Source organism: Larimichthys crocea, chromosome XIII (assembly GCF_000972845.2).
Source record: "Larimichthys crocea isolate SSNF chromosome XIII, L_crocea_2.0, whole genome shotgun sequence".
NCBI lineage: Eukaryota > Metazoa > Chordata > Actinopteri > Sciaenidae > Larimichthys > Larimichthys crocea.
The window spans coordinates 23,832,982-23,844,713 of NC_040023.1; the positions used below are offsets into that span (position 1 = coordinate 23,832,982).

The following is an 11,732-nucleotide window of genomic DNA, read 5'->3' on the forward strand; positions in this document are numbered from 1 at the left end:
AAAAAAAAAAAAAAAAGCAAACATGCGTACATTACAGCAGTTACACACACAAAGAACAGTTTCAAGGCTCAAATAAAGACTGCAGTCGCTTTAAACAACAAATACCTCCCTGTGTGTCTCCTCACACTCAGTGCATCGTTATTTTCTGACTCTGTGTAGGTCGGCCCAGGGGGAAACCTTCCCGTGACCAGTCCCATCACTCTGACGGTCGCAGGACTGCCCAGTCAGTCCCAGAGCTCCAGCAGAGTTTCCTGCCAGCCCACCCCAACAAACAGTGAGCTGAAACGGGCCACCACTGTCCAGCCTCCCTCTCTTTCCCCACAGGTGGGGACAGCACGTGTTGCTGCCTTTTAGACAAATACTTTATTACCCTTGTACTCTCAATAGCCAACAAGCACGTTCTTTTCACTACATGGTATCAGTTGTAATGCAATATACCCAAAGTTGTCCACATATCATCTGTAGCAATTTTATCTCTCTCCTAGCAGGTATTTGGTAATCTGTGGGCCAAATAATGTTTAATATGTAAACTCTCCTCTTTCCTTTCTAAGGAGAACTCAGCCCTCAGTGCTGATACGTTTAGTTTGCGGCCTAAGAAGTCCAAAGAGCAGCTGGCAGAGCTGAAAGCCAGCTACCTGAAAAACCACTTTGTCACTGACGCAGAAATCGCCCGGCTGATGAAGCTCACCAACCTGACAAAGGGAGAGATCAAGAAGTGGTTCAGTGACACCAGGTACAACCAGCGCAACTCCAAGAACAGCCATGTCATTGTTTTCCACGACGGAGGGGGCAGAGGAAGTGGCAGCTGTAGTAGCAGCGCTAGCACTACCATTGTTATTGACTCAAGCGACGAGACGCCCACATCTCCCCTCCCTCCACGCACTCCTCCTGTAAAGGAGAAAGAGACGCGGCCCAAAACATGGAATCCATTCCCAGATTTCACCCTGCAGAAGTTTAAGGAGAAGACTCCGGAGCAGCTGGTTGTGCTGGAGGAAAGTTTTGAGAAGAGCATTACCCCATCAGATGAAGAACTGAGCCGCCTGAGGACAGAGACTAAACTGACGAGGAGGGAGATAGATGCCTGGTTCACAGAGAGACGAAAAATGCCATCTGTCAGTACCTCCTCCCCGGATTCTTCAGAGGGAGGAAAGATGGAGACAGACGGAGGAAAAGCAGGAGAAGGAGGAACAGCCAGCTCTTCTTCTCCTTCTGCCTCCTCATCTCGTAAAAGTAGTCAAACTCCTCCTGGCAGTCACAGTAAGCAGCTGCCCACCAGCAGCAACAGCAGCAGCAACAAGGACATCAAAGATAAGAGTAAAAAGACTCCAGAGCAACTCCATATTCTGAAAAGTGCCTTCGTGCGGACCCAGTGGCCCACACCAGAGGAGTACGACCAGCTGGCAGAAGAGAGCAGCCTTCCTCGGTCCTACATCGTCAGTTGGTTCGGGGACTCTCGGTACTCGTGGAAGAACAGCAACCTGAAATGGTTCTTCCAGTACCAAAGTGGCAACGTCGATGGGCCAAATGGCGGAGGAGGAAGTAAAATAGGAAGTAGCAGCAGCAGCAGCACTGGCCGGAAAAGACGTGTCCGAAATCGTGGTTGGGGGCGGTCCCGAACCAGAAAACAGCCAAGAAGGTCTGCCTCGTTCAGTGTTGACGTCGATAGAGCTCCTCCATCAAAGAAATTCAAGAGTGGGAGGGAGATTCTGAAGGAGTACTACCTGAGGCACCGTTTTCTCAATGAGCAAGACCTGGATGAGCTTGTCACCAAGACCAACATGAGCTATGAACAGGTAATAAAATTATTATTTTTTTATTGAGATGTGAGAAAATGGAGGTATGAGTCATTGTATCAGCTTCTGACCTCTCACCTCCTACCCACTCGAGAAAGAGTGTTGACATGCAGGAAATGTATATAGTTTTTGTTCATTTTGACAAAATATAAGAAAATAAACCCAAACCCGCACCCTCTCACATACACCCAAAAATGTAACATTTAATTTGTGCAAGCTGATTTCTGTCATCATCGTCCTCCTCTTTCTCTTTTTACATATAACCATAATACGTATATTCGGGGCATTCCATAACTTCCATAATTTTTGTCAAAGGCCTTTATACAGTCACAGGGCTTCATACTTCAGTAGTTCTAATACAGGACTGAACACAGAATGGCAATACTCGATACTTCTCAATACGAAATAGTGTGTTATGTCACAGTCTAGGTTTTTTTTTCCCCATAACACATTAATAATAATAATAAAAATAAGTCCACACTCATTTACACGGTCAAAAAGCAAGCAGTTTATTGCTGCTACCGAAACATTAGCACAACTAAAAAGGAAGCTTCTCTTGGGAGTGAGGCCAACACAATAAACCAAACAAACTAGCTTTGAGAGGAAGCTACAACCTAAACCCTATTCCAAATTAAATGAAAAAATAACCCTAACCCTAAACTTTGGTGTAAAATTGTATGAGCATTCATAGAAACACTTGAATGCAAATTTCCAAAAAAACAACTCAAAATGTTTAAACAATGAAACTTTAGAAGGACTTAATAACAGTAACAATGGCTCAGTTCCATTGAATGTCCCAGTAAGAGTGACAGTGAACCCTCATGGACAACAGCAGGTTTCCTGCTGCGTCATTTCAAAATGTCTGCTGTGCAGCTAGTCCATCTGAACTGAATCATTTCACCACTCAGTTATATTTCCTGTACTTGCAATAATACATTTATTTGGGATGTTTTGGTGCTGGACCTTTGTCAGGAAAATATTTTAGGTAAATTTAGATTCATTCAGTTTCTTGCCTGAAACAGACACATTTTCAGAGGTTAGTCAAAAATCGCTGAAGTGTAATGCAGTCTGTCTGATTGTAAAATGCAAACTCATTCCATCTCATTAAAACTCATCTTCATACCATTCAAACCCAGCAGCAGTCATTATAAATGTCCTGTCCTCCAGAAGGTTTTATGGACAAGTGCTTTGGATCATAAACTGACTGTGGAAGAAACAAAAAATCCTGCATTTCATTAACAATGTTTCAGTATGAACTTCTGTAAATATCACACAGGACATTACCTTGGTCACCTTACAGGTGACAACAGGTAACAACATGCTCTCAGCATGCTGTTAAAGTGTGTGTGTGTGTGTGTGTGTGTGTGTGTGTGTGTGTGTGTGTGTGTGTGTCTCTATCTCCCTCCCTGTCAAAAGGTGAGGGAGTGGTTTGCCGAGGTCCAGCGACGCTTGGACACAGGGTCAGATCCCTTCCAGGAGACGACCACAGGAAGGACGGTCGGACACGAAGGAGAAGAAGAGGGAGCGGAGACGCAGGGAGAGGCGTCGACGGCCAATGACGAGCAGAGCGGCACGGGGATGGGAGACGAGGAAGACGACGAAGTAGATGAGGAGGACGAAGGCGATGACACGGATGACAGTGAGGTTTGGGAGCCGTCACGTAGCGTCAGGAAATCCTTGTCAGTTTCTGAAGACTAATGACTGTGGGAAACGCGGCGAAACATGACAGAATGTTACAAGAGAAATACTGGTATGATCAATGCTGGAAGACAGTTTGCTAAACCACATCTCTTTGCCGCTGATTTGCATGTGCACTCATTTGCGAGATGAATTCACTGTTTTTTTCCGAATCACATGAAATGAGACTAACAGATGGACTATTAGCTTTAGCTCACTCTCTTAATACTTACCTTATTTCCTGTAAGTAATGTGTGACAGTTTAGAGGGTCATGGTTTCAAACAGCAGAAAACTGTACCCAAAAAATGGTTGTGTATCCAGACACATACATACATCCTTCTTTAAAAGCAATTGAAGAATCCTGGCTGTGGTAAACAAGACATTTTAGGAGGAGTTTTAATGCCCACCATGCCCCTTGTTAAATTTGCACTCATTACTTGCTCAAATGAAGCCAGTTTACATTTATGCTGCATTTCCTTGTGAAAGCGTGTTATGAGCACAAGTCAAATTTGAAACCTCTTTCTCCAATGTGATGAATGTTTCACCCCTGGTACCAGACTAACAGCTCACACAGAGAAAAAAAAAATAGACAGAGACTTTACTGAATCTGTTGCGTTTACAAAGGTGCTTAAAAATGTATCACAGCTAGATGTCACTCCTGAGCAAGGTCCCCAATCAAACTAGCATATATCTATCTGTGGAATTGGTTGAATTTTACATGTTACAGTATCTTTCTAGCATTTGTGAAGATCGCAAGGACTGGATCTGAATCAGCAGGTTGTTTGAGCTGATATGGATTGATAATGACAATGAAAGTCAGGCATTTTATCTCGATATGAGACAAGGTACCTTCATGCCGAGTCAATGCCATGATTCTTTCAAACATCACAGGATGTCTACTCCAGTCTTCCCTTTATAGTGGCTTGTTGTTTCATGAGTATTATTAGAATTTTTACCACCCACAGATTTGATGGAGAAATGCCACAATATGTGTTTAATATGCACTGCTCTTAATGTTTTGAAACGAATAGTTCACCTTTTGATAGAACTTATCCTGTGTTATATTTTGAGTTTTTTTTTGTTGTTTTTTTTAAAGATTATTTTTTTGGCCTTTTCAAGCTTTATTTGATAGAGACTGCTGAAGAGTGACAGGAATGTGGGGAGAGAGAGATGACATGGAATGACATGCAGGAAAGAGCCACAGGTCGGATTCGAACCCCGGGCTTCCGCAGCAAGGACTGAGCCTTCACACATGGGGCATGAGCTAAACACCGCCCCAGTTATTATGACCTTTTTAAAGGTTTTTGTTATGTTATTATTTAGATTTGGACAGTGTGAGGCTGTTGTCCCAAAGTTGAATGTGTTGTCTTCTGAGCAGTGAGCTACAGTTGTGAACTAAGTCCACTGAAATAGTAACAGAAACAGAATGCAGATTTTACCGCAGTGTAAAGAATTTACCCGTGGTGAGTTTCTGGGGGTCGAATGGATGGACTGAATCTGAAGATGCAGAATTGCAGATTTTATCCCCAAAGCAAACGTAAACAATAAGCACCAGCTGCAGCTCTAGTGTAAATTTAGAGTGAGTAAATCCACAAGTCAAATCACTTTAACAAGACTGCAATCACCACCAAATCACCGATACCTTGCCTTTAGGTTTGGTCTTGTGTCAAAAACAAGGCCTGTGAATCATTTTGGGTCTCGACCTAATCTTCAAAGAATGAAAGACTTTTTAACAGTATTTCAAATCAGAATTTAACTCCAGTCTGCACTGAAGAGAAAAACGTGAAGCACCTAAACTGTTTTTAAAAATGCACTTTGTCCACTTGTGTACATTGTGGACTAAATCTTGATTAGGCACCTTAATCTCTTATTATACCATAAAATGGCTCTGAGAGACCAAATCTGTTTTGTATGACTACAAACTGAACCAGTGTTTTGCCTTTTTTAAAACCCTATGTGTGTTTTCATGAGGAGGAATCAATTTATCCACTTTTCTAATGTGTTGTTTCATAGTTGGATGTTTCTAAGGCTCAAAAAAATGAATAGAACAATCACTCACTGCTTTCATTAGCTAAATTGCACAATTTGAGCCTCATTTTTAATCTTTTCTCCTTTTGAAAATGCACACGTGTTATATTTGTTGGTATTTGTTTGTATTGTTGCTTTAAATCATGAGAATTGTGCCCCATCTCTCCTTCCCTGACCCCACAAATCCCTGTCTGATGCTTTACCCCTCTCCTCCAGTCCACTTTTTTGGAAAATGAATGCCTAGACTCTTGATGTGCACTTCCCGAGACATAAATGTTATCTGTGACCTGTCGGTTCTCTGTCTCATTCAATTGTCTACAACACAGAGAGACAGACGGGCTGTAGGGACATCTTCAAAAGACTGAAACTGTTCAGAAAATTAAAACAGACATTCTTTCTCCTGCGGGAGGGACTGTTGTGATGCCTGAAGAAACAGCACAGCATTCCCTCTGTGGTGGGAAGTCTACCAAATAATGCTCCTCTTTCTGTTTTCGTCACGCTTTACCACAGTAAAACTGACACAACCATAAACTGAAGACTGTCTGAACTACAGTCCTTCAAAAAAATAGGGGGAGAGACTCTGATGAAGCTTTGCAGATAAACCTATGTGCCTACACGGCTCGTACGCTTGTTTGAACAGAAGTTCACCAACTCTCGACAGAAGATGATGAGAGAGAATTTGTCAGTGCTTTGGAAATCACATACTGTTGGGTGATTCGTAAGGGAGGCTTGTTCAGACTAAGTTGTGATGCATGACCGAGCTCTGCTTTCTGCTGACGCTAAAAGATGCCTAGACAGTCTGAAGTAGACATTGGAAACTTCTGTTGTAAGTCCTTAAACAGATACCTTGGTGTTATTGTATTGTATTTTTTTTCACCGGGCACTTGTTACACCACGTTAGCACCTTTTATTTTGACGAGTATGTCTGAAAGCAATGTAGTCTGCTTGCTGTAAACGAACTAAACTAGCTAGTTTATAGCAACCGAAGGAGAGTTGGAACCTTGATACAGTCTGTTGTAATGTGACAAGTGCCCGGCCATGAAAAATGACAAATTCAAAATGGTAAGGTATTCCTTTTGTCTAATACTGCATGCAATAACCAAGACGAACAACTGCTCATTTGTAAATACAATATTTTGGGTTGGTATACTTGGCACAGCAGAAGCGTAACCTGGGATTAATTCTGCGTGTAGCTTTAATAATATCAGTTCCTTTTTATCACCAGGTTGACACCAACCATGGACCTGCTTTCTTCAATTCATGGACTTTTTAAGCCACTGTTAGCTTGGACAGGCTTTCGACTCCATTTTGAGAAACATTTTAAAGTCCAACATAATCACCACAAGTTGCCATTTTGTGATCTTTTGTAAGCATTCGAATCATGCTACTTTTAATTTATCCGCCTGTTAGCTCGCTTTAGTCCACAGGTTAGGCTTATGCCTGCCACCAGGTATCCAGCCCACGCTCTTTTACAGTGTGCTCTTTCTTTACTAGAGTCAGTCTGTTTTGAATGGTTTTATATGTTTCTATCTATGAAAACTGTGTCATTACAACTCTTTTCCGACATTGTTAACAAGACAGACTCATACAATATGTACAATAGAGTAGTGTTTTTGAAGTAGAATCAGTTTTAGAGTTCAGCCAGTGTTGCCCAAAGTGGCTTTTTGGTACTTTTGTTGCAAGAAATATAGAATCAAGTACTCAAGAGAAAAGACATGCACTTCTGATGTTCTTGCAAAAATGGACATCCTGATAGCAAACATCTTTGAACTTTAAAGTGTCCATATTTGTGGTTTCACGACAAGCTGTTTTATGGTCATACATTAAATGTAACAAATCTTATGAGCAACATAGTTTCTTAAAGGGGCTCTCCATCAGTTTCACTCTTGATGTATACTCGTCATTGAAGAGTACTGCTCAGCCTATGAAAACACGGCTGTGCGTGTGGAAAATAACCCTGATGATGTCATAGTGACGTCATTAGACTTTTCTTTTAAAAATTGAACAGTGAACCTGCACTTGTTAGAGAAAGTAGAAAAGAAACTATTAAAGACACAAATCTGTTGCATTGTAGGAAATGTAATGACACCACTAAATCCCTGGAGTGCCATAACAGACTTCACCATCATGTTGATATTAGCCCCATGTCAGGTGAATGATATGAGTATTGGTAGAAACTGAGCCAGTCTGGCTCTGCCTCATAATAACTAAACTAGAAACTAACTATAAATCTGTAATATCTTAAAAAAGAAAAGAGAAAAAAAGCCATTCTACTTTAAATATTAATCATGTATTTCAATAGTTTTCCCAGGTTGCTGAGGTGCCGTGTCTGCTCCCTGAGTCATGATTTTATATTCAACAGTCATCATGTATCCCAGTTAACCTTGTGCAGTAGAGCTATGAGCTAACATTGTGATCCGAGTAGTTTACCTGCTGTCCTATTGTGCACATAATGTCATATCTGTATCCGCTATACTTCTGCTATGGTCCTCACTTGTTTTTCTGTATTTAGACAGGTAGTTGGTTGAATGTTTCTTACAGCAATCAGAGATTCAAATGTTTTCGCTATAAAGCAGCCAGATTTTTTGTCAGGAAAAAAAAAACAAACAACTCCTTGTCAGAATTGTAATATACTGTACGTATGAATGCATTTTTTAAAAACTCATTTACAGTGGAACTTTCACATTGTGTGTTTTTTTCTTATCTAATCTGTTGACAGTTTTTACCCCAAGTTATTGCCTCTAAAAAGCGTGCTTTGCTTTTAAAAATAATATGAACATTTTCTCTTTGTTCTTTCTTTAATACGACTCATATCTCCAGACCTGTTTATTTTCCCTATTGCTCTGCTTTTGTGTTTAGTTACATGAAGGTTCCGTAGACAGAAAGACTGTGAGAGGAGCACAATTATCTAACAGTATACTCTACTTTAAATAAAGGGGGGAGAATGCAAATATTTACTGTGCCATTTAAAACTGACATTTGATCCCCTAGACACAGGTTGCCAGAAATAATCTGCCACGAGCTTGTACATCTTACATCTAACTGACAACTCGAGGGTATTTGATGATTGCAGGCAAAGTTTCTGTCTAGAACCTTCATGACCTAAAATACGTCAACACTTCCAACAGGTGTTATTCTCTGTCTACGGAACTGACATTTCCATCTACACTAAGTTATTTCTACACTCTGCCTGTACATCTGAAATGTGTTCAAAACTGAACATAAACCTTGTCATGAACCTTAATTAAACATGTATGTATGTATGTATGTATGTATGTATGTGCGCTCTCCTCTGCAGGCTTGCTTTAGAAAGCTATAAATTCCCTTTGTGTGGCCCCTGCGATCACCAGCTTGTAGCAACCAGCTGTGAGGCAGACAATTTGTGCAATGTTAATTTAAAATCTCAGCTGTTATCGAGGCTCTGGCTTGACTTCTAGCTTGATTTAGAAAAGATTTATATTTTATACTTGTTTGAGGACAAAACCCAATAAATTTTGATCAAAAGATGTGCACTTGCGAGCGACATTTTGCGTGTTTTGCTTTGAATAAATGTTATGTGGAACAGTAATACAGCTGAAGGTAATGCATAGTGTCACATTAAAAGCTATACCCTGCCGATCAGTCACCATTTGTTAATAGTGTTAACAGTGTTTCAACTAAACCATCAGTGATCCAGTGTCAGCTGTTAAGAATACTTTTGTATATATTTATTGAAGTGTAATATGAAACTGATTTAGTAGACGCACTGCTACAATACACACAGTACTTAGGTGTACTTTGCTTATTCCAGCCTGTGAAGGGCTCACAGGTCATTGTCGGAAGTAGTTCACACAACTATATTGTGTTACACTAATGAGTAGAGTGGGAGGATGGGTATGAAATTTGCAAACCTAATGGTCAAACGTGAAGAAGTGGTACATCATTAAGGGAGGGAGAATGAAGGAGGAGGAGTGAAGGGAAAGAGGACGGAAGGCAAGTCAAGGTGGATTCAATCCTTTCCTTATGATAAATATATACCTGGTAAAAATGTTCTTGTTTATAAATACAAACACACATTAACTGCAAAATCACCATGACCACCAAAAATGAATACATATATTGAAATACAATATTTTCATTATTTCTTCTTCATCTTGTTAGAGTAGTCTTCTTTGTCGGTCGCCTCCTCTAATGTCCTTTTCAACAGCTTCTAACACAATGACTCAGTATGTTGGGGTTGTCACATAGGCCTAACGTTTTTATCTTCTGCAAGCCGTTCTTCTTTCTTTTTTTTATTTTTATTCCTACGTGGAAAAAGCCACAGGCGCACTCCAGTCTATAAACAACATGTGTGGTGTTGCAAATGGCAAAGTGTCTCATTTGATACATGTGCATCTTAAAAACATTATCACAATGATTACATCTGCCTCTTTTAAAAGATCCACAGGGCTTTGGTAGCCAGGTTGTTCTTGTGGGAGGGGGGCGATAGTTCACAGGCTGTTCTGTGAACAGTTGCTGGAGAGATGTGTTTTTTTATATGAGATACTTGTTTACTAGATTGCGTCACAAACTTTTGAAGAATGGTGTCTTCTGTCTCCAGAGATCTCTGGTTTGGAGTAATGGTTTTCTATTGAAGGACTTATATATGTTTTCTTGTTCAGTGAAGCAGTTTGCTGTCTGTAGCCTTGTCATCTAACTTTTCCTCTGTGTCACATATACATCTTAGTCATTGTAAATGGCCAAATGGAATAGAAGAAGAAGATCCCTCAATGGGGAAATTCTTTTTTCACTCTATCTTTATTTTTGACATGCATTTTAACCCGGACACACACACATGCAGTACAAGGGCATAGACCTTGCTCAACGGCACCTCAGTAGTGCCCAGGAGGTGAACTGGCACCTCTCCAGCTACCAGTCCACCTTCCATATTTTTGGTCCATGTGGGACTTGAACCAGCCAGCCTCCGGTTCCCAAGCCAAGTCACATATAGGTGTGGAAGAGTGTTTAGATGAAAACTATTGTCCCTTAAGACTATTTTAATTTTCTATGTAATTGAAATACATACGTGGCTTAAAAATGTTTTAAGTGTAGAAACAAGACAGTCTAGGATATCTTCTAGTAGGAAAGCATGTTTTTTTTCTCTGTGGTTCAGAGAAGCAGGGAAAATACATTTGAATATAAAAATTATTTTTAAGACAACCAAAACAAGACTTTGGATATGTTGGAACCTCTGTCCCTTTATAGAAGGGAAATAAGTACAAATAGGTAGATTTAGGTAGATATGTTTGTGTCATTTAAAAGAAATTGACAACTGTATTTCTGATCTCAATTTTTTTTATCTTTGGTCATTTGACCCCAGTCAGCTGACTATATTTTCTTCTCCATAGTATGATGCTGTGGAGTCTCTTGATCATCTTTCTGATTGGTAAGTAGCTGACTTAACGCACATCCACGTCACTGATCTTTTAAATGATCGATGCGCAGCGTGAGAACTAGAGCAGATCCACAAAAATGTGCATCGTGGATAAAATAATAAAATGGATAATTGTGTTTTACTGTCATTTCCTCTATGCTTCCCTGAATGCAGCACAAATTATGTCATTTTATATAGAGAGTATTTGACCTATATGCCTAAGTATTGTATAAGTATTGACAGAGCATTTTGTGTTTACTACTGTTCTACTATGAAATAATACCATTACACCAACAGCATGTAATACCTTCATGTTACTTTCAATTCTTTTATTTCATATTTTCAGGCTTCTGCAAATTCAATATTGTTTGAGTGTGTGTGTGTGTGTGTGTGTGTGTCTGTGTGTGTCTTCAATTCTGGTTGTATTACATGATATGTTGAATTCTCATGCTTCCAGTAACATTTTTCCAAGGGTGACAATAGATTCATCACTATGGCTTGATTTCACAGTGTAAATATAAATGTTACAGGATCAATCCCTGACAAAATAATCCCCCTTCTTCACAGCCTCCAGTTATGGGGTGTGTTGGATGCTGAGGTGTCTATAGAACTTGTCTTTTTCAGTTTAGTCCCCAAAAGAAGCAAAAAAAGGAGGTTTCCTCCCCACAGAATCACAAACATCAAACCTCCTGCCCATTCTTTTTCTCATCCTCTTACTGTATGTTCATCTTTTTTTACTTCCAGGTCTAAAAACATCACAAAATTAAACCAATACAAATGTCGGGGCGCTACATCACGGTGTCCTCAGCACACCATTTAGTCCTGTGTGAAGTGGATATCT

At 40.2% G+C, this 11,732-nt stretch overlaps 1 protein-coding gene across 5 annotated transcripts in view; it reads left to right on the forward strand.

Annotated features, from left to right (window-relative positions):
* zhx1 (zinc fingers and homeoboxes 1) overlaps nucleotides 1-11,732 on the forward strand; it is a 17,038-nt gene extending 5,306 nt beyond the window's left edge. For 3 of the 5 annotated variants that reach the window (XM_019256778.2, XM_019256780.2, XM_019256779.2), the window contains exons 6-8: nucleotides 160-324; nucleotides 552-1,793; nucleotides 3,210-4,624. In XM_019256778.2, the coding sequence (XP_019112323.1) occupies nucleotides 160-324; nucleotides 552-1,793; nucleotides 3,210-3,491 (1,689 nt within the window). In that variant the 3' untranslated portion in view covers nucleotides 3,492-4,624. Of the gene's footprint in view, nucleotides 1-159; nucleotides 325-551; nucleotides 1,794-3,209; nucleotides 4,625-10,865; nucleotides 10,982-11,635 lie in introns of those variants that run through there. The other 2 variants (XR_003463628.1, XR_003463627.1) reach the window with 2 other exon arrangements.